We start from the raw sequence: 23520 nt of genomic DNA, 5'->3' as shown, positions 1-23520 counted from the left end.
CATTTCTTTTCCACTATAATTAAGTATTTAATGTTACCTTATCACTCTCCAGTATTTCTGTTTGCTACATTAAAGGATCTACGATGTGATTTTTTTAAATTAACTCGCATGTCAGACAGTATATACTTGAAATTAACTCTGCTTTATAACCGTGATATGGTCCTTATTGTTAATACAGATTTTCAGATAACAGTCATCAGAAACACTTTGAAAGATGTCATTCCACATGTGTACACTTCAAAATCTGAAGCAGTGATACTGCAGATAACTTTTTGTGTTTTTCTTTAAAATTATCCTGCTTTAACTATAATAATGGAAGTTTACCCTTAGTTTTAGTTATACATGCAAACATGTGTTACATATTTGTTCTGTCCCGTTCTGTCAGTTTTTAGCAGTTTGTTATTACAGTCATTTTGACCCTGTTGAGCAACGCTCTGATGTAAGTCTCACATTTCGATTTACAGATGGAAACCGTGTCTTAGGTCTGTGACAGTTCGTCCTGTGCAGAGCATCAGCTCGACGATGACAAAAACCACATCCTGGAGTGAGCCAGCTGCACTTCATAACTGCACTTCAGAAAATGCAGGTGTTTTGAAATGTGCTGCAATTTGATACGAGTATTTTGGAGATTACGTTTCTGTGAATACAAAGTGAAACTGTTTTTTTTATTCTCAGAATCTGTCAACATTCTTGTGGCTCATTGTTTTGCAGGTTTACACCCAGCAGAAGTATGGGATAGTTTCTACATTCAGGGTGGTGTTGGCTTTTTTTTTTAAAATAAGACAGTCATATGAAAAAGCTTAGTACAACCTGATGAATCAATAGCTTGTATAACTACCTTATAATGCAGAGTAGTTGTTTTCAGCACGACTTTGTTAGTCTCTTGCATCATTATAGAGAAATTTTGGCCCACTCTTCTTTACAGCCTTGCTTCTGCTCATTGGGGTTTGCAGGGATTTGTTTTTGCACAGCTTTTTAAAGGCCTTGATTCAACAAGTCGATTCTGTTCCTTTTCAGGCATTTGCTACTGCACTTGGGATTATTATCCTGTTGCATGACCTTGTTTGGTCCAACGTGTAGCTGTCAGACAGATGGCCTCACATTTGTGTCCAGAATATTTTCGTATACAGAGGCGGTCATGGTTGGTGCCCAGGTCGTGTTGCTGCAAAAACAAAATAAGCACAGTTTCCCCCTCCTCCACCACTGTGCTTCACAGTTGCTATGATGTTTTTGTGCTAAACCGGTGGTGTGCATTATGGGTAAACATTCCCACATTGGTCCCATCTATCCAAAGGTCATTATTCCACAACTCTTGTAGCTTGTTCAGATTCATCTTTGTGAAGCTATGATACTGTGTTCTTTTTAGAGAGAAGAGGCTTTCTGATTGCGACCTTTCAATTCATACCCTTCTTTATTCTAATTCTAATTATTCTATGATGCACTTTAGCATTTAGCATTGCTAACAGAAGCCTGTCAAGTTTGAGATGTAGCTCTTGGGTATTTTTCTGACATGGGGCAAATTTGTTGAGACATCCATTCCTGGAGAAATTGTGGCATTGTGTTAACACCCAGCTGAATGCTCCAGACCAGCAAACTATCAAAATATCTGCTTCCACAGAGGTGCTGATGATTAATTAATTAAGTGCATTTGATTAGCAGTACCTGGCTGCTACTTACCCTCTTAATTCCTATGGAAGCAGCAAGCCTGTCTTTTGCTTTTCATATCAATTTTGACTAATTGTCATGTAATTTATTGAAAAACAAATCTACTCTATGATTTGTATTGAACTATGTGTTCACATGTATCCAGTGGAATAAACAACACGACGCAGACATACACGTGCAGACATTTAGCATTTTTGACAGCTGTTTTTGTTCATCACATCTCACTGTAACAATGAAATGACACAATGGCATTTTCTTATTCGATTTTTAATTAAAATACGAATTTATCCACAGATTAAAAATGAAAGGCAGAAAAAGCAAAATGTAGCTACAATCAGGCACCAATGATACATGTTATTTCATCATTTTAACAATTGCGATAACGCAACAATAACATTATTTACTGATCATTATTTAATATTTATTTATTCAACTGAAGACGGGGGTGGGCCAAAGCAGCCTACCAAAGACATTCATGGATTCTCCATTATAGATAACTGTGTAAAGACCAAAGCTGATCCTATCCCCCCCCCACTGCCCACTTTATACTCCTCTCACTAGCTCACAAGAACTGAAGATTGAAAAAAATAATGCAAATGTTCACTGAAAAAAACAAAAACCCAACACTAATTCAGTCAGAAATCAGGAGTAAGAAGAGAGTGGTATTTAATATTAGACAAGCGAGCTGTTTGGGTGGAAGTTCGAAGTGATTAACCACACGTACAAGTACTTTTTATATAACTGTTAGCCCTGAAAAACAGACGACGAAGCTGGTGCAAAGAAAAAAGAGATGAGCAACGAGCTGGGACGGAGCAGCCACGAGACACAAAGAGACAGAGATATGGTATGAAAACGAGTGTAACAAGAGTTAAGACATCCCACCGCAGCAGCGGCGGACATGGCTTGGCGAGACATTCCGGCACTTGTGATTGGAGTTTTCTTGAAATAAGGGGTGGGAGTGACTAAGGCAGGACGTTTCGTTCACACAACTACTTTGAATCTGCACCACATTTGGAAACCAGAGAACAACTGGAGGTGCCCTCAGCACCCATGAAGAAGAGGATAACAGAAATGGGAGGACTGGGTCAGACATATACAGTCAGGTATGGTGACTGAACCAGGTCAGGGAAGAAGTAAACATCTTTGGAGTGTATTATTCATTGTTATCGCACTGACATGAGTATAGCAACATTGATAAATTTACGTGCTAAAATATGGCAACTTCTCCACCAACTTTTTAAGGTCTGGGTGATAAGAAAGTGGAGGTGAGAGACTCAAAACTTCTGGATATCAGTATGGGAGGAAACCCTGAAAGCCAAAAGCACTGAGTGAGCTTAAGGTAAAGAGAAACCCTGACACTGTACGTACATGGGAACCGTGACATTAGACCCTGTTTAAGACTGCAGAGGACAGACGTGATACACTACGGCTCTACCGACCTTTGCACTTTACAATCGAAGAGAGGATCGAATCATACAGATCAGAGTCGTAACAATTACTGTCCTTGTGCTGTGAGTATAGAAATCCATGATATTCATGCAGTATTAACATAAGAAACAAAAAAGACCAATATTATTTTTTCTAAATGTAAATAAACTGAATTACAAGAAGAACTTGATGAGAATGGCATCTGGCAGTTGATGTATTTCTTTACATTGTACTGGGATGTAAACAGATTTTTTTGTTAGCCTGACCGGCATGGCCCCAAACCTACACTTCAGTTCCTGTTGAACCCAAAAACCAGAGCATTTCCCCTCCATCCCCTCCTCTCCCTCTGTCCTCAGTCTGTCCAGGGGCTTCCTTGGCTCTGTGGTATGATGACCGTTCAGCGGATGTAGACGTCCCTCCCCCAGTCATCCTGGTTCTTGTTGCGGCTCATGTTGGCCCCTGTGTCCACAGGATCCTGGCAGTAACGCTCCCTCAGCTTGGCACGTCCATGCGGATGCGTCTGGCTCGGCATCGGAGGGTGGTTTCGGTTTTCCTGGTCTGGCTCGGCACCTTCGTCTTCCCAGGAGGCTTGTCGGCCGAGATGCTGCGCCAGGTGGAGGCGGCTGCCCCCACTTCCTCGGTAGGGCTCAGGCTCCTCATAGGGGTCGGTCTCAATGTCCATGCAGGAGTCACCGGCCTCGGTGTAGGCCGAGTCCCGGCTGCCCTGGGTCTCCGAGTCGAAGGTGTCTTGCCGTGAAAGACCTCGCCCGCTGCCTCCTCGTAGCTGGCCACGAGAGGAGCGCAGGTATGCTTGCTGCTGGTGCTGCTGCTGGGGCTTCCCTCCCAGGTCTGTCTGATAGTCATGCAGCGTGCCGCTCCCACCACACTCTGTCAGAGGCCCTTCCCGCTTCTGCTCACCATGCACCAAGTACGCCCCCTGCAGCGAGCCGAACCCATGCCACACGAAAAGCATGCAGAGACACAAACAGCACACCAAGGTGTCAGCAGTTAATTAGCAGGGTTAGCAGACAGGGCAGAAAGAACAAAGATGCATACTTGTTCCAGCTTAAGAATCCATGACTTTAAAGGCATTAGTGCTGAAGATACTTATATGAAACACATTCCACATTAACATTGTGCATACACACACTAGTCTATACTCAAACAACACAATTTAATCAGTAAGTAGAAATTGTTTAGTTCTGCTAATTGACTGTTATAAAATGATGATATCAACCTACAAACGAAAACAGATCCCAGCAACTTATAAAGAAGCTAAACTATATATCTACAATTCCAATAGTGCCATCTGCTGGCTGTTTGAGCTCATGGCAGAACAAAGCAGCAAAATGATATAGCTCACATGTTTATCCTGAAACAGTTTTCCTTAAATTTAAAAATTCAATCCAGTTTGAATCTTTTTTTTTTAATACTTTTCATTCATTTTTGTCAAGGATCCCTGCATAATTGTGTCCATTCGGTGCAAGACTGTCGCTTGTGTGCCATGTAATTCATCTGACAGCATGCATGCTCATGTTAGCTGATAAGGAGCCAGTAGCAACTGAAGAACAGAATGAAAACTGATTAGTATTTTGCTCTCACTCTTAAGATAAATTGATTAAACCGGACAGAGTGTTAGCAACAGCCTCCACCAAACTAAGCGTTTCTATTTGAAGAGGCGGACATGACTTGCTGTTTTCAGGGGTGGTACCATGGCAACAGAGAGGAGGACAGCAAACTGGATTTCAGCCTCTAGAAGCGCTGAAGAAAAGGAGGCCACAGAGCTCCAGAGGGCAGGGTGGGGGCAGCAGACGCTATTTTACGTCTGATTACAGTAAAATAGAAGGGATTGTGGGGGCAGAGGTACCTTCTGAGGTTATTCCTTGAGTCCAGTGTGCTTTCAGCTGAGCTGTTTTCACAGTTTTAAACGGTGCACAGAAGGAAAAGCTGACCTGCTAACATGCAGACTACATCATTTTTACTCGTAGGTGTTCTTAGGCTAGCTGTTCATGTGTGGAAAATTGGATCCTTGTTGGTTCATTTGGGTGTTAATTTCTTGCACAGATGTATCTGCGGTTTCCTATATACAGCATAAACAGGCTATTAGTGCACTCCTACTCCAGGGTAAAAGGAACAGGCTGCTGAGTTTGGGTTGAGTTGCCGGAGTCGCCCCCCACCCCCCTGTGCTACTGGACTTCAGAGAGCATGTTCTTCCTCTTTCCCCTCAGTGGCTACAGTGCCGTCCATGTCAGGCCACGGATCCATATTTCTGCGCAGGGAGGTGAGGACCTGTACCTGTAGGTTGGAGACGGGCTCTGGGGAGGCAGCCAGGGCTGCCGTAGCCATGGTACGATTCAGCAGAGGGTTGGGAGGGTTGCTGCTTGGAGGGTGTGTTGCCTTCCAGTAGGCTTCAAGGTAGTCAGCCAGGTGTTCGCAGGCATCCTCCAGCTGGTTCTCATCCAGGATGATGTCAAATAATTCCTGCAACAAAAAACAGCTCTTCATTTATTTCACTGTACCAAAGTGAATTTTCCTTCTGTCTTTACATGAATTCTAGTATCAGCCAATTGTTTTATCACAAAACCATCTGCTCCGCCTTTCAAGACATCATATGTAGAATGCCTCAGCATTTAAGCAAGTGGTAACTCTATCTGAAAAATTATGCCAGTGGTGAGAAAGGAATTAGTAGCCATTTGAGGCTAACCCAACAAAAGAGTCAGGCATTCAAAAAAAAGGTATTAAAAAGCAGATTTACGGTTTGCTGGAAAAAACTGTTTATATCTAGCTTTCCCTTTCATAACAGCTGTATGGTATTTTATTTTATTTTATTGAAGTCACTGTTCCCCCTCACCTGAATTCTAATGGGGAAGTTCGACTGTAAATTACACTAATTCATACAGTTTGATAATGAAAAACTTAAACAACCATATTTCTGATCAGTTCTTTCAGTGAGAGTTCAACCGAATGTAGTTATTCGGTTCACTGCAGTTTAGTGCTTCTGCAGATATCATGGCAACCAGCATCACAGGGGAAGACAGTGAATGATGTGGCCTATGGAGGTCAGCGTTTTCAACTTTTCTTTAAGCCTAGGTAGCATGTGCAGCTAGTTTTAAAGCAAGACCCTACTTGAAAATTGCAAAAGGAGCGGAAGTACGTTGTGGATATGTGAGCTCACAGTCAACATGAGTTCATTAAGCCACTTCTGAACCTAAAGAAAATGCCTCTCCATCTGTCTTCTGTTTTGCCTCTGAATTCTACAAGATATTTTTGGCATTTTTATAACTTGTTTTTTTTATAAATATGCAAACACCACACACTTACATCCAACCTAGAGTAAGTTAGGTGTCACCAATTAATTTAACAAGCATGTATTTGTATTGTTAGAGGATGCAGAGAACATGGAAACTCCAAACAAAAAGGCAAAGCTGTGAGGCAGCACTGCTGACTACTGAATCATCGTGCCGCCCTTAGAACCCGCTCGTTCAAAAAAACTGATATGGAGGTGGACAGAACTCAAAATGCATTGTCCTAAACCAATGGCTGACACAACAGCCATATACAGACTATGGTCTCTATGCTCCTCCACACACAGCGACAGGGAACCAGCTGGGATGATGACTAAATATTACTCAAGACAGAACGATCAGGTCTATCGTAAAAGCATAACAGGCAGCCTGTTAAGGAGCGATTCTATAGCTCTGTGCCAAAAATGTATCATTTGTTAGCAAAGCCTGAGAGTAGCTCATTTATTGCTCTGTAAAATCATGTCAAAGTCCGCTCATGTAAAGATAGATGCATAAGTGGTATTCTGTAAAACCGGAAAGTACTGTGATATAAATTTTTACATCTTTTCCTGAAATCCATCCAAGTAGGTTTTATGCCTAAACCCCCAAAAAACTGTGATGGAAAAAGCACTTGCCAAGTGCTTGCTCATAAGGTGTAGTCTGATTGTTATTTTTATAGGGCCCCCACTCAGAATAAAAGCAGCCGTTGCTGGATGAGGGGCAGTATAAATAAAACCGAATTAAACTGAATTGAGGGCCTCGAACCTGTCTTCTTTCAGCTGTTAATCGTCAGATACCGTTGGAAAATAATCCCAAAGGGGTACTTGATGAGTTCAAATTCATTAGACTGGGTGAAATTTGACTGAGTGTCAGGGTGTGATGAGCCGGGGATGAGAATATGTTAAAAAAGCTCAAGTCGCAAAGCAAAACTCACAGGTGGGCACTGAGCCAGCTTGTCTGCTGCAACCATCTGCACATTTAAGTGTTTAGCCTGGGACTTCCCTCTGGATTTAATGAGCCTCTGGAGAACCTGCAGGGAGATAGCAGAGCACCGTGTCTACTGAAACAATATTTACTGCTATCAGAATCAGAAGACGGTAGAGTCATTCCAAAATTAAGTATGAAAATCGGTTTAAATGAATGAATGAAACAGGCATACCTTAGGGGAAGCTATTTTGATATAAACAATGATGGGAGCCAGGGAAGTCTTAGCCAGTTGAGAGGGGTGGTTAATGGTGTCGGCATCCAAAGCAACAAGCTGGAGAGTTCGGGCCAGCTCGAAGATACGCTCGATCTCACTCTGCACCTCAGCTGAATGCCCAGGAAACAGACAAGACACGTGAATACAGTGAGACAACGAAACAGATACATGATCTCTGTTTGAGGAGTTAAAGCACTGCATGTGAGCCAATCTCCCTTAATTTTGTGCACAAGTACATAACAGACGTGTTAGTTCTTACTCATGCATGTCGGAGTTAAGAGGAAAACAAAACAGCTCCAAGCGTATGAATCAGATCGGACCACAGTTAAAAGTTCCATTTATGCACAGCTAAATGGAGCGCTCCAACATCCTCATTCTCCTGCCCCCTCCTGACATTTCAGATATGTATTTAATGCTTTTTTAAAAGGTGCAGAGAAAGGAGGCACTTAAGAATGAGATGCCTGTGGTACTTGAAATAACTTACAATAAGGGCACAATTTCTCACCATGTAACTAAAACAGAAACATCAACGACAAAAAAAACAACCAAACAAAAAAAAAAAACCAACCTCATTAAATAGATGAAGTGGAACATTAGTTGTTTTGTTAGCACTAATAGGCACAGCGGTAATTATACTATCAGGTGCACCACTCAAGGCTGTAGAATGCTGAACGTTGTGTTCATTGTTCCTCAACAGCAGCCTATAAAAGCTGGTTATTTAGCATTTCGAAGACAGCTCCACCTTTTTATCAGCCTGTCGACGTGTAAGGAGCAAGATTAAAACAGAAAACCAGAATGTTCCTCATCTGTCTGGTCAACCCTCAGCGCCTCCGAGGTGTCTGTGCGCTGCCAACCCAAGTGGCAAAGAGAGATAACAGGGGCAAGGCAATCTGCACAGAGACGTGGCCCGCACATTTCAGCAGCCTCCAGAGGGCTAAAGGATAGAGAATTAAAGCCGGAGGCGAAACGGGGTCTCTGCAGAATGACAAGAGACGTGAACTTTTAAGTTGTACAAAGAAACAGCAGCCAAGGTTTCCATTAACCTCGACAAAGCCTTCTGCGAATTTGGATTTAACTTCAGAGAGACGTTTGCTCCCCCGTGATGACAAGAGTGAATTTAAAAGGCAAGGTCCAGCTGCAATAGATGCTATCCTTGGGTATGACTGAAGATAAACAGCATTATGAGTCACAACATAAGGGTGACAGCAGGATGGGAGAGTATCGTCTTCCCTCTCTGCTACCAGCCGCTCTGCTGCCCTCCCACGGATCTCTTCCTGCTTGGGTTTTGTAATTGGTTTCTTTTTGTTAAGAGACTACAGGCTGTCACACAGAAGTATGAGGAACAGAGAAACTGACAGGCAAGCAGACAGGCAGACAACGATGTATGAGCAGATGATGAATATAGTTAGAAGAAAAAGGGGAGGGGAAAGAAAGAGAAAGAGATGCTTCATTGTTTTGTTGCGGGAAGAGCATACGTACCCAGTACGTCTGAATCAAAAGACAGAGGAGGAAGAGGATGGGTGGTGGGAGAGAAAGGGGGGAGGATGGGTGTAGACAGGATGAAGAGAGAGAGGAGGCCAGATCAGACTCAGGCAATCAGAGCAGGTGTAAAAAGAAAATAAGTGACAGTCTCGTGTCTTTGGATGATACACCTCAAACTTGAAACTGAAGTACGTTAACTGCTAGAACTGATCGTTAGTAATTATCTAACCTAAAATATTCCGATTTATCATGTATACATTTGAAAGAAAAGTCCTCCATGTGATGTCACTGATAACCACACCTCTGACAACACAGATGCTGAAATGTTTTTCTCAAACATTCAGCTTCAAGAGCTTCATTTTGTGCTTGAATACAGACAGTATGCTATTTTACACATAGTCTTAATGTGTAAAGCTTAAAAGATATTAAGTCTGAGGATTTTCTACATTTGTCTTTTTATTAAGAAGTCAAATAAAAAGACTAAACCCAGCTACAGACTGATCCCAATTTTAAAAAGTCTGTCTTTAAGTCTTTAAAGTTGATATTTGTATGAAGAAGAGTGTGACTGTTGTCTAAAGCAGCGGTCCCCAACCTTTTTGCGTCACGGACCAGTTTATGCCCGACAATATTTTCACGGACCGGCCTTTAAGGTGTCGCGGATAAATACAACAAAATAAAACTCGTACCGGTACCGAAAAAAAGAAGATTTATTCATAATACACGTGAAAAGACCCAGGAAAACCGAGTTAACGATAAAAACGATAACAAAATAACGCTGAAAACCGATAAAAACCCTGAAAACCATGCATTTCACACCTGAGCCTCAACTCTCGCGGCCCGGTACCAAACGACTCACGGACCGGTACCGGTCCGAGGCCCGGGGGTTGGGGACCGCTGGTCTAAAGACTATAAGTTATAGCTCACCCCATAATCAAATATATTAACTTGTGTAGTGCCTGCAGTGCTTTTTATTTATCTAGGCCATTTCTCTGTGAGCTCCTCAGATCTCAAGATACCAGCCCTTGTGTGTGATGCTTACCTGTTATCGCCAAGGTAAATTGGCCATAGGTATGAGGGTGAATGATTGTTTTTTCTCTGTGTCAACCTTATGACAGACTGGCACCTTATTCAGTTGCCCTATGACAGCTGGGATACGCTCTAACCCCCCAAGACCTTGATTTGGATAAGTGGCAGATGGATGAACGGATAGAAGTTCTAAAAAATGCTGAAAAGCCCAATGATCATATGACACCGTATGAGCAAGCATTTAGTGACAGTGGAGAGTAAGAACTCCTTTTTAACAAGAAGAGGCCTCAAGCAGAACCAGGCTCAGAGAGGGGCAGCCATTGGCAGTTGGCATTTGTTTGTGCACAGCTTGTTTAAGGCACCGGCGGGATTTCAGTCAGGTGGAGGTCTGGACTTTGACTGGGCCACTGCAACACTTTTATGCCTTTTCGGTCATTCTGTTGCATGCCCTGATTTTGGCCACCCGTTAGCTGATGGCAGATGGCTTCACATTCGACTCTAGACTTCATGATCGATTCAATCACTGCCACCACTGGTGCTTATGGATTTGATTAGCAGGATCTGGCAGCTACTTTCCCTCCTAAGTCCTACATAAGCAGTATTTTCACATGACTGTAGATAAAACTGCTTATAACAAGACTTCTGGTCATATTTTGGGAACTGGGTCATGATTGAGGGAAATTTAAGCTGAGTGCCATCTAGTCTCATTATGTGCAAGCGAGGGCAGACACCTTTAAAATCTTAAAAACTGGCAAATCACCATAACAACCTAGATGAATAATTGGCACTACGGACAAGAGGAAAATATGTAAATGTGATTTTGGGGTCAGTCATCCCTTTAATAATTTATAAGTCAGCTTGTGTGAGATATGTCCACACACAGAAACACACTGTCTTTTTGATCAGTCCAACATTCCCTGTGTGGCTGATATAAAATAGCAAATGCAATGTTTCTCCTGTTTTAGTAACATTTGCTAAAAATGTAATTTCCCAGCTGCTGTTGAGTATTTAAAAAACAACAACAACAACGCAATATTAATGGACTCTTGTCTGTCTAAATAAAAGAGAGACACACTTAAAGAAATATAGATATGAAGGACAGTGAAAGATGTTCAGTAACATGATGTGATGAACAAAAATACATTACACTAACATTCTCCCTAAACTTTAATATGTCAGCTGTTGAAAGAGTAAAAATAAAATCCTAATTGTCATGACCTGTCTGCGTTGCGTTTCTCAGTGTGATTCTGCCTGTTGTGGTTTGCGGATAACAAAAGCGTCCTCTTACCCAGGCTCGAGCGGGTACTGGAGCGCTCAATGATAGTGTGTTTGCTCGGGTTGTTGAGGACTGAACGTTTGGCCAGAGAGATGTCTGCTGTCACCCGTGTGATGGATATCCTGAAACAGAGAGCCAGCACATTACTGGGTCAGTAAAAAGAAACCTATTAAATTTAGAGTCTATCATGGCTGCAAGGGTGTGTCTAGAGGGGGGAGGGGCATGGAGTGACACAGAAATATGATTGGCCTCCCTTTGTACAGACTAGCGTACTGTTCATCTTTCAATCCTCAATATCAGTGGATGAAGGCATAAATAGGACATCTAAAGTAACTACGAACACTTACTCATATACAGTTTTACTGTACTTTTATTTTATTTAAAGGGCTGGACAAGATGTGCCTAATGAAGTGGCTGGAGTGTATATGATTATGGATAATCATTAAAAAACAAAAATCCTGGATGGGTGTAAGCCTCCATTCTTACCTGCCCTCAAACTTGTGTTTCAGGAAGTCAAAAAGTGCTTTCTGCATCATGTCCGTCACCTAGTAAAACATCAGACATCAGAAACAAGTAATATTTAATAGTAATATCCAATGAAAGTAGAAATTAGAAGCCGAGAATGCGCTGCTTCTTCTTACTTCATAGCCTTTGAGTGAAGGTCCGACTAGGACGATGGGCCTCATGGAGGGAACCACGTCGTAAGGGGGGACATGCTCCATCTGAGCATGGACAACACAGCACGTGAGTTGGTGTCACGTTATACACTCAGCACATTTCCAAAGACCTTAGAAGACCTGCAGTCACAGGGTTATACTCACACACAAATCAACATTAACTTGACACAAAGCAGCCCCACCCACTCCCCATAAACCCTCCTTCTCTTCTGTGAGCAGTCAGATTGATGGATGGAGAGTTTCAGAAGTTTGGAGTCCATTTGCGTTATTGAGTGTCTATGAATGTTCAGGGTCAGGGATCAATTTCTCACCGAAAGCCTTGGCTTCTACTTCTCAGTCTGCAGTCTCACATAATTAAAGTGCCCGTAATTAACCCAGATGCCAGGTTGTCAGGAGAAATCTCACGACTGCGTCACAGCTCTTAAGACAAACGTCATCCTTTGCAGCTCTTTCGTTTCCTTCTGCACTGTCACATAATTACTGCAAGGTATTGTTTGCAGTACGAGTAGTATTTTACAGTAAAAAAAAAAAATCAACTTTCTTATATTTAAAAAAAGCTAAAACTAAAAAATCAGTGTAGCATTTATAATCAAATTTCCACCTGCATTGTTGAACTTTAGGCTCATTTGTAAATTATCAACTGATCCATTAGTTTCTGTCCTCTGTTAGTGAGAAATGGATGGAAGGAGTCACATGTCCGATATACTCTGACAATGAAACTGGATTTTTTTTTTTTTTTAACCTTTTCTACATTTGTACTCCAAGCACGCCCCCGCCCCTGTGCACGCTGTACAGCACTTCAGGCAAGAGAAAGTGCTGGAGTGTCCCGCTTCTACATTACATTACATAAAGCAGAACAACGGAAGCTCATTTCACCCAATTTGTATTCACAGAAGCTAAAAATATATAATATAAAAGCTTCCAAATGGCTCTTGTCTATAAAGGGGCAGCGCTGGAGCCCTGAACATCACAACACTACTCATTCGTTCGGGAAAAACAGGAGCGCAGGGAACAATTTAGCACGGGGAGGAATGACACGCGGTTTATTGTTCTTCTCCAATCACACGTTATATAGTTCCAGCGTGTAGATATTCGGTTTCACAGTTTCATGTTTATACAACAGAAAAAAATCGAATTTATATGCAATACTTTTCAAAAATGATGCAAAGGATGATTGTGAATTTCCATCAAGTATCACGCAGAAAACTCGTGTGAGCTCTCGTAGACGAAAGATTAAACTGGAAAGCTGAAATCAAATTACCCGACTTACCCATCCTTTAATGTTAGATATGCAGTTTCCCTTATATTATATTGCAATAATAAGTAATAATATTATTATGACACTGATTCAGCTCCAGAATTGGATGGGAATGGAAGAATTGATGGGTATTAACCCCGGCTTCATTTTTACTTCATTTTTAACTACTGTAACAAAGAAATTTCACAGCTTTGGCGTAAATAAAATATATCTTATTTATATTCAATGATCTTACATGTGCTTCTGCATATCCATCATGTCTGCTAATCCAGTTTAAGAGCCATGGAAGGACTGGAGCTTATCCCAGCTGTCAGAGGGTGAAAGGTGGCGTATAAACTGGATAGCTTTCCCAGTCTATTGTGGGGGCCGAGCCATATTTGTTTAGGTTTCAAACATGAATTGAAAGAAAGAACTTAAAGTATTTTAGTCAGCCAGGGAGAAAATGAATCCCATTTGCATTATTTTCATGTCACAATCTCAGTTTTTTTTGTTGTTGATATCATTCAATTTCGGCTCATGTCCTTTCTTCTTGTGCTTATAGTGATAGTAGTAGTGTAGCTTGAGGATTCCCTCACTTGCTTTCTCCTGTCTGTATATCAGTACCTGTTACCTGTTTTCCCCAGTTGTCATTTCCTCTTTTACTTTAAAGGTGGTTCTTCTTCTAGTTTTACTTCCCTTTCCCTTCAAATCACTTGATCGCTTTAGCTGTGGGTTTAACACTCTGCTATTGTAAATATGAAACATTTTAGCATCCTATAGTACAAAATGAAAACTTTTACACAAAATGTTTCACTTTGGCACTTTTGTTGATCGTCATGGTATGATGATGCATTTGCTATGAATTCTGGGACAGCTTATCTTCTTTCCTTGTCCAATATATCTGCTGCTAAAGGAGGTAATAAAGTAAGTACTGAACTACCTTTTCTTAGTATACAGAGAAGATGAACAGATGTTATTACGGCTGTTATGTAGATACTTCGCTCAGTTAATAACCTAATGTTATCTGGCATCATGTTTTCTCTCCTGTTTGTTTTCCCTAGCTGTCTAGCTAAACTCCTCATTTTTGTGTTTTACTCTTGTGAATATAGTGTTTCTGCCCCCCCCCCCCCCTAGGTTAATAACAATAAGCTATAAAAATGTCTTTTCTCTTCAGTGAGTGGGATGTTTGATTAAACCTTTCAGGCTTCTTTTCTCTTGTGCTCTGTAGTTATTTCATTTATTAGTGTGCAATTTCCATTTTTTAATTGAAATGACTGGGAGTTACAAATGTCCTAAAGTGGGCTAAAAGTGCATAATGAATAAAAAAATTGATAATAATATGTCGTGAAATGAATTTTAAACCTTATGAGATATTGCTGTGATAAGTATTGCTGTGCGAATGGTGTTGCTTGTATTTCTTACTCCTACCGCAACAGCCTTCAGCCTTTACGTGTGATTGAAATTGTGCTGAAAAGCATAAAAACTGCTGATTGTGGGCCACTGTGACTCAAATCAGCCATCACAAATGAAAATGAAAGCATGTCAGGACGCATTATAGCCACGTGCTGACTAACAGGGTCTGGGACGGCTCCGCACCTGCATCTGCACACTAACAGCTGTGATACACGCTCTGAGGAAATGACAGAAGTGTCACCACAATTTACAAATGATCCAGTGAATATTTTTGCGCTAACGAGCATCAGAAGTGATACACAGAATAAAAAGAGGAGACAACAAACAGAAGACGAGGAGACGGAGGAAAAAAGACGAAATGCTAGAGGTTAGTCTTGAAGACAAGCCACACTCACCGACTTCTGTTTCTGTTTAGCCGGGCCACCTACAGTATCAATCCACACAAAAGCCAGAGGAGACAAAAAAAAGCACAAAACACAAGAGCACATTTAGTTATTGACAGGTTTGGATTAGAGGGGTGGGGGAATTGGGAGAGGAGCTGTTTGTTGATTAAAGCAGAGTTTACACTGACTGCCTCCTCTGTGAATTCATTTTCAAACAGATTCAGACTGATATCCAGCAGCAGCTATTTCAGAGAGGATCAGTTAGCTCAACACCTCTCCCAGCTCAACAAGCACAGAAACGCACATCCAAACATATCAGTGTAACCGTGGGAGCCTGAGGGGCCAAACAGTGTTAGATTTTGGATCTATAGCAGCAGCAGGGACGGATCAGTTATGAGAGGTTAGTGAGAGATGTAGAGTGGAAGAAGGAGAGCTTAAACCTGGATATCTTGGAGGAAAGGGGGGCAAATGCAGGACGGAGGAGGAGAGAGATCACCTTGCCCTCTAATGTTACCTTCTTAAAGAAGGGCAGTCGGTGGATGTTGGCCTGGGGGGATGTTACGCTGCCTGACATGCTCTTGGAAGAGCGAGGGTCACCCTGGGACTCAGGGGCCTCCTCAGCCTCCAGGTCGAGGGGGTCAACGTCAAAGGCCACTGTGGACATGTCTACGTGAGCTGATGATGGGAAGGGTGGACGTTGGAGAGACGGAACAAAAGAACAGGAGAAAGAGGAGAAAGCGAGATGAGGTGGAGTGAAAAAGGATGAGAGCAGAAAGAATAGCAGAAGGGAGAAAAGGCAAGAGGGGGAAGAATAAAGTGTGAGATGCATCCAGAGAGAGGCAAGAGATGGCACAGAGACTGGAAAAAAGTGACACAGAGTATGATTTAAACTGGAAACGACACTTACAAGAGTCTTAAAAAGAACACACCACAATTTTATGAGGCAGAGCACAGAAAGTGAATTTGGTGCGACGAGAAAGAAACAAAACCTGAAGTAAAGATGTGAACGAACCGTTGAGAAGGATGGCTGCAGCGGGAACTGGAAAAAGGTACAGGTAGGAAAGAAGGAATCAAGCAAAGAGGGGAAGTTTGGGGTGGAGACAGGGTGTGTGTTGCTATAGGGATGAGGGAGGGCGAATGGGGCCTTGCAGGTGTCTTGTTTTAAAGGTATATCATGGAAGGGTTGAGTAATTGTAACAAAATTGTACAAAAGTAGCAAATTTGTAGCTCATTAAAATGTGTGTGTATATCTAACTCTCTCTCTAGTATATCTCGAATCTATGTCAAATTCTGACTTTGAGTCAGAACAACAACTTAGGATGTACAAGGTGTGTTAGAGAGATGATTTTTCTGTTACACAGATATGCAAAGCCTTTTAAAGTCAATCAAGAGATGTTTATGTTTACCCATTTCCTCCACCGTCTCTCCTTCTCTCTGTCAGCCAGACGTACTTAACAAGTTTAATGAGTGAAGTTCATTTTCGGCTCTATTTCAGTCCCGTCTTGTGTGCTAATGACAGACCTCCTAAGACCTTTCTCGCTTCACACAGCAACCCACTGAGACACGCTGTGATTCATCATCATGCCTGACTAACTAGCCAATTAAAATCTTCATCTAAATATCAGGCGCCCGTCTCATCTCGCTATCTCTCTCGCTCTCTCTCACCCTTTCAGGTGCCCACACAAACGCACACGCACAGACAGGCACTATGTTTCCACGTGACAGGGCGACCTTGTGACCTCACCTGTTCCAGGTGGAGTAGGCCTGCGGGTTCCCGTGGCAACGTCGAGACTAGAACTTCCTCCAGATTTACTGAAATACAGAAAAACGGGCACAAATAGCCATAGCTTGGAGAACGATACATGATTCCTTTTGATTTAATTTTTATTTTCTACCTTAAACAAAGAAGAAGACACAAATTGTTACATATAATGATGCGAATGTAAACATTAAAAAACAAAGAGAACACGTGGAAAACTGCTTAAATTACCTGCTGACTGTGCAGAAATTCATATTCAACTAATATGTATACTAAAATCTGTTTCCTCTACTGCATGTGTAAATACAGAGACTATAGAGACTTTTGTACATACTATACTATAGATGCACTGAGTAACAGAGTGACTCACAGCAGTGCTTTTGTCTATTTCAGTATGTTTTACATTGCCGCTGAGTGCTGTGTGACTCATGTGTGACCTGTTTTAAAGAGTGGGTTCTTGTTTGTGCTGCTGATAACGCAGACACAGAGAGCTCGCTCTTCATTGTTACCTGGAGCTGAGTCGGTTTTGCCTCATCCTCTGCTCCTGCAGCAGACGGGTGTTCTCCAGTTTGACCGGGCTGGGAATGAAGCCCACCTCACAGCCCTCTTTCACCAGACGCCCGATCCACCAGTCATTGTTGTACTTCTGTATTCAGAACAGACAGGCATCAGAGGGCAATGCAGCATTTTATACAAATATATTTTACCATTTGACCCTTGTTTTCTGCCATGGATATATTAAACATGAGAATCCACCATTGTACAAACATGGCTATAGTTTCAAACCTTCTTAATGCCGGGGGAGGACTATCTGAAGAAATGGCTTAAGGAGAGAGCAGCCTTAAAAGGAGAGGAGTTAAAGTGTCTCATCTCAAACAGAAGAGGGCCGGCACCAAGGTCCAATATAAGCTAAATAAGGCTTAATTTAAACTGTGAATCATCACTTCTCCAGTAGAGCACAAGAGCATTTCTGCAGCCAGAAATTTTTCCCAAATAGGGCTGCATTAAAACTTTCATAATTTAAAACTTTTTGAATATGATTATTAAGGTTTTATATGAAACTTTAGACTAAATATAAAGTGTAAAACAAGCTAAATGACAGCCCAAACTTGGTAAAAACACACAATTCTGTATCTTGAGTCACTCAAAGTATTAAACAGTATTAAACAAATCAGAGCACTACTTTTATTTAGCAAATATTTTCCCATTTTTTTCCCAAATTTGGATCACCTATTTCTCACTGCACTGCAGCTTGTATTGCAGCTAACTCCCACTCATGGCCTGGCTAGGCTTTACAAAAGAAGGAGGCAGTGCAATAAGTTGTAGCATGATCCCTCATTGGTTTCCCACCCACCACCACTGACAGTTTTTGGATGGGGCCAATATGCTACTGGCATTCTTTTCCCAATACCATCCAAAATCCAAAATATCCTCACTCGAACTCAAAAGCATTAACTTTAGTTAACGTTGGTGCTCTAAGCCACAGAAATTACTCTCAGTGTGAAAAATGTACTGAAATGACTCTATAATAAGAGAATGAAATAAGTTCAAACCTCTTTAATGTGCAAGAAGTCTTTGGCTTCAAAGGAGATGGCCATGCCCTGCACAGGAACATCATCATTGGGGCCTGGGTTGTAACCAACATTTGTACGCACAGCAAATGCCACTGGTTTGGTCTGGAGCCAAGATGGGAGAAAAGGTATTAGTATGCACAGAGCAGCTCACTAAATCGCACTTTAGAGGTGCCTGATACAGCTGAAGAGATTTAACTGTGTCCAAACACTTAATCACGTGACAGTTACTCAATAAGGATGAGCACACAGCATAAGAGATGGATGTGAAAGGCTTGATCTCTGACCTTTGCTTTCTCGAGTGTGGCGAGAGCCTGCCTGTCGGCCTCCTTCCTCAGAGCCTCAGGGTCCTCCTCCAGGGACACGTCCGAGTCCGACGGTCGGCTGGTGTAGGAGTCTGCAGAGCCCTGAAATGCACAAAGAATTCATATAATGAAAGCAGAGTTAGACCAAATAAGCATGAGGTTTGCAGTCTAACTGATGAATTGCATGCCCATCAGTCCACTCGTGTTGCACCTTAAATCCACTTATGTGTCTTTCGGCTGCTCCTCAATATGAGGAGTAAAGGTTGCAGCCTGTTTTTTTAATATCCTGAGATTATAATATCAAGACCACCTTGTGAAGTGCAACCTAAATAAACACAAAGAGAACCCCGCCCATCACACTGCATGAAGCTGACTCTGTGTTATTCGAGGTTGGAAGGATGCATAACATTTTCATTTGCCGACACTTCCACCGCAGCATCGAGAGCGGCCGGGGTGTTAAATCTTATTTTTTGCACAGGCACAATAGATTCAGCATGTGTGGGTGTGTCAAGTACAGACAGAAAGATGTGGAGAGGGGAAAAAAATGGCTCGAGGACTGTTTATAATATCAGCGAGGATATAAATTTCTCATGAAGTGGCTACAGTTTCTAACACATCCACCACTCATGCACTGTAACTCGACTCTCTCCTGCTGACCCTCTTTCAGACACCCATGCCACAATCAAAAACCCGAGCCTCCTCCGAGCCTGCAGAGTCGACCCGCTGTACTGCTCAGCATGTCCAGCGCAGGGAGGGAGGCAGCCTGAACTTCTGAAGTGTTCGAGTGTTCAATTTATATAACAATCCCACTTGTTCTCTTGTTGCTGTTTTCGTTTTTGAGCTGACAGGCTGCCTGATGCTTTGTGGGAGGTACTGACAAAAATGTGGACAAATGAATGTTCCAGGCAGAAAAAATGAGTCACTAGGTGTGGGTTTTTAAAATAGAGGTGAGAATGAACAAAGATGACATACAGCATATGCAATGATGATGAAAAATTCCCTGCACATGTGTACTCAGACAAACAGTGAGTATAACAGATATCTTTGGACTGTGGCCGGCTATTGTTAGGAATTTCTTTCAGTATTGATGCCAATATTAGAGTTAAAGTATGTCAACAAATTTTTTTTTTTATAAATCCACAGATTGGAGAACGTGAGTATGCTAGCAGTGCTTTTCACTGTGTAACTACACTCAGTGCATTACTGGTCAAATCTTACTGTTGGCGCTGCTGTTGCTTTCTGTTTTCCTTAAAGCTTAGCAACCAACAACAACACAGGACATGTGATTTGTCCTACTTTTGCAAAGAAGAAAAAAGTAAAACCGTCATACCTTTACATGAAGCACTTAGCTGCTTTGTGGAGTTAATGGTAAGAAAACATTAGAAGCAACTGTGTGATTTTATTCAACTATCTAGTTTAATCCAACCATCACATAGGCCTAAGTTTGTATTCTCAGTGATTATGAAAAACTGTTAATGGAAATAGACCCATTAACAGCTTTACTTCAGGCTCCTGATAGCCACTGTTACATCTGTTCCATCCTGTTACTTCTTTTCCAAAACTGACACAAGACGAATCAGGACTATGTATTGTTTAAATAAGAAAGAATTATTTTCATGTAATCAATCACTTCTGTTTCTTTTAAAATATAACTATAGATATAAAAATATATATCCTAATAATAAATATAGATTTTTCCTTTCCTATACTGCAGGACTTCACCTGCAGGCTTTTCCCACACTTTTGTAATAACTGTTCCAGTGTTTCTCCAGTGGGTCTAATAGATGCAGCACACCTAGTAGTTCTTTGGAGTACAGCAGGTGGGACGTTACATTATTTTTTAATTTTTAATGTCTAGTAAAAAACCCCAAAACATTTCCCTAAAATAATTAAGCTGTAATTAGTTCAATTAAAGTAAACCTTTTGCATTCAGTATTTCAAAGGCTCATACATACGATTTCTGATACCAATCAGTGAATTGTCAGTATGTAAGTTTTATGATCATAATAATAATACAATTTATTTATAGGTGCCTTTAAAAACACCCAAGGACACTCTAATATAAATGAACATAAATCAAGTTAAAATTAGACAGTGCAAATGATCTTGTTAGGTGTGGCTGTGTGCAGACAGGAAAAGGACCCAAGGTGCAGACTCCAGAGACAGAACTTAAACCAAAACAGCTTTAATGCTGAACTCAGACATACATAACTGGGGAAAAAGGTCAAAAATAAACTAACACCAGCAGATTGACAAAACACACAGCAAAATAAACGGTAGATCGCGACACAGACACCAAGAAACACAGGGCTTAAATACACAGAGGGAGCAATCAGGGAATGGGTAACAGGAGGGAAACACAGCTGGGGCAAATCAGGCCTAACGAGACAAGGGGGAAGCAAAACCAGACACATTAACATCAGACATGGACTTTCAAAGTAAAACAGGAAACATAACACAGACTCACGGGCAGGCACTATAACAAAAGGGAACAGAGACGTGGGAACAGGGCAGACACAAACACTGACTGAACACGGGGATATAGGAACTTAAGATACACATAGACACGAACTAGACAAGGGGATGCAGGTGATAGGGGAGACAGAGCAACTAAAGAAGACAGAGACATAAGCCATTAGATAGAACTCAAAGAAACCAAAAACTAGACAGTATAAATAATATAAACTCAAAAGCCCTGGGTCGACGACCCAGGCATCCTAACAGTACCCCCCCCTTAAGGGCTGGCTTCCAGACAGCCCAAACCAAAACATCAAAAAAAACAAAAACAACCCAACCAGGGTGGGCGGCGGGGGAAACAGGATGGAGGGCCCGAAACAAAACAAAAAAAAAAAAACAAAAAAAGTGCAAACACTGGAGCCCGAAAGCAACAGAACAAAACACAGAAACAAAGTCCAAAACAACAGCACCAAGGCCCAGGCAAAGTCCAAAAGCAAATAAACAAAAGAGCTCACAAAAGGCGCAGAGGCCCAGACAATAGTCCCAAAAAAGTTCAGGGGGGCCGGCCCGGAGGCTGACAGTCCAAGAGCCCAGAAAACAGTTCAGGAGGCCGGCCAGGCAGAAGGCCCCGGTGGCGACGGAGCAGATCAGGAGGCCGGCCGGGCGGGAGGCACTGGCGGAGGAGTAGTTCAGGGGGCCGTCCATGACGGCGGCGTAGTTCCGAGGGCTGTCCATGACGGCAACGACGTCCAGTCATCGGCCGGACAGAACGTGCAAGACGAGCAGGCCGGACAGGACGAGCAGGCCGTGCAGGCCGTGCAGGAACAGACAGATTGGAGACCTCAGGGGCAGACAAAACTGAACCCTCGGAGGCCGGACCAGGTGTAGCAGAAGCCGAGGCAGAAGCTGGACCAGGCGTAGCCGAGGCAGAGGCTAATGGCGGCTGGATGGGCTCCTCGGGCCCTCCAGCTGAGGTGGCGTGAGACTGAACGGGCTCCACGGGCCCTCCAGCAGGAAGAGACAGGCTGAAGCGATTCCTCGGACCCTCCAGCGGAGACAGGTGGCTGAAGCGTTCCTCGGACCCTCCAGCGGAGACAGGTGGCTGAAGCGTTCCTCGGACCCTCCAGCGGAGACAGGTGGCTGAAGCGGTTCCTCGGACCCTCCAGCGGAGACAGGTGGCGAACGGGCCCCTCGGACCCTCCAGCGGAGACAGGTGGCTGAACGGGCCCCTCGGACCCTCCAGCGGAGACAGGTGGCCGAACGGGCCCCTCGGACCCTCCAGCGGAGACAGGTGGCCGAACGGGCCCCTCGGACCCTCCAACAGGTGACTGAGCAAACAACTGAGGCGGAAACTGAGCAGGTGACTGAGCAGATAGGTGAGCTAATGTTCGAGCTATGGACAGAAGTTTAAGTTGTATTGACTGTTGTAACGATGGCAGTAATGGTGGATGAGCACTAAGCTGAGCTATGTCTTCCGAGCCTACGGAAAACTGCTGGACGGGCTCACCCGAGCCTCCAGCGAGGACAGAAACCGGTGCAGGGGCCAGCTGGGCAGTAGCCGCTCCCACCCGCGGAATAGGCACGGGCGCAGAGACTAGCGGAGCCTCAGCTGGCCTGGAAACTGGAGCAGGGACAAACTGGGCCCTAGCCCCCCTCACCCGAGGAACTGATACAGGTGCAGGAGATGGCTGGACCGCAGTTGCCCTGGGCGAAGGAGCACCGGAAGGCAAAGGAGCAGGCTCACTGAAAACTGATTCATCAAAAATAGGTGACGACCCTTTTCCACCACGTTTAACAGTCCGTACAGTCTTAGGTTCAACAGTGTTCACAGTCTCAGAAAAAACAGACTCGGCAAACTTGGGTTTTAGCTTGTTCCCACTCCAACGAGCAGACCTCGAACTAAAAATCTCAGACGAATGCTTATTGTGATCGAACTAGCGCGGGAGGATTTAAACCAAAACTGGCCTCCCAATCCAAATCCTCGTCGAGAAAAGAAATCCCGAAAGTGTCTGAAGTAAGTTCATAGTCTTTACTGTTCAACGGCTCAGGTGGAGTTTGGAAAGTGTAGTCCTTTTGACTCACCACCGGAGGTTGCTCAGACGTGTCCATATGACGGCGACGTGAGCGCCGTTTCCTGTGGGCAGAGGTAGCTGACGGCGTGAGCAACTGAGCCTCCGGTGCACAGAATGGTGACGCTGAGGCCGGAGCGTGAGCGCCTGAAGCCACGCGGAGGACTCCCACCTGAAGCGGCCGCATCTTGAGTGCCAGCGGAGCAACAGGTGGAGACTTCTGACAGCTCCGGGGACCGCCGAGAGCCAGCCGAGTGCCATGGAAAATGCGCCCGACGTCAGGGGTG

The 23520-nt window shown here is 43.1% G+C and overlaps 1 protein-coding gene across 6 annotated transcripts in view; it reads right to left on the bottom strand.

The window, feature by feature from the left end:
* Nucleotides 1–1162: 1162 nt before the first annotated feature.
* Nucleotides 1163–23520, bottom strand: part of cacnb1 (calcium channel, voltage-dependent, beta 1 subunit) — a 42367-nt gene continuing 20009 nt past the window's right edge. The window contains exons 2-14 of one of the 6 annotated variants that reach the window (XM_014333461.2): nucleotides 18690–18809; nucleotides 18385–18507; nucleotides 17341–17477; nucleotides 16817–16884; nucleotides 15587–15747; nucleotides 12004–12084; nucleotides 11849–11907; nucleotides 11375–11484; nucleotides 9058–9066; nucleotides 7537–7688; nucleotides 7312–7407; nucleotides 5389–5574; nucleotides 1163–4030 (exon numbers count right to left, since the gene is read on the bottom strand). In XM_014333461.2, the coding sequence (XP_014188947.1) occupies nucleotides 3491–4030; nucleotides 5389–5574; nucleotides 7312–7407; nucleotides 7537–7688; nucleotides 9058–9066; nucleotides 11375–11484; nucleotides 11849–11907; nucleotides 12004–12084; nucleotides 15587–15747; nucleotides 16817–16884; nucleotides 17341–17477; nucleotides 18385–18507; nucleotides 18690–18809 (1842 nt within the window). In that variant the 3' untranslated portion in view covers nucleotides 1163–3490. Of the gene's footprint in view, nucleotides 5575–7311; nucleotides 7408–7536; nucleotides 7689–9057; nucleotides 9067–11374; nucleotides 11485–11848; nucleotides 11908–12003; nucleotides 12085–15084; nucleotides 15114–15586; nucleotides 15748–16816; nucleotides 16885–17340; nucleotides 17478–18384; nucleotides 18508–18689; nucleotides 18810–23520 lie in introns of all 6 variants that reach the window. The other 5 variants (XM_005921907.3, XM_014333459.2, XM_005921908.3 and 2 more) reach the window with 5 other exon arrangements.

This window comes from Haplochromis burtoni, unplaced genomic scaffold, assembly GCF_018398535.1.
Source record: "Haplochromis burtoni strain Fernald_Lab_line unplaced genomic scaffold, NCSU_Asbu1 Contig_52, whole genome shotgun sequence".
NCBI classification, from domain to species: Eukaryota; Metazoa; Chordata; class Actinopteri; order Cichliformes; family Cichlidae; genus Haplochromis; species Haplochromis burtoni.
This window is presented reverse-complemented; position numbering and strand designations above follow the sequence as displayed.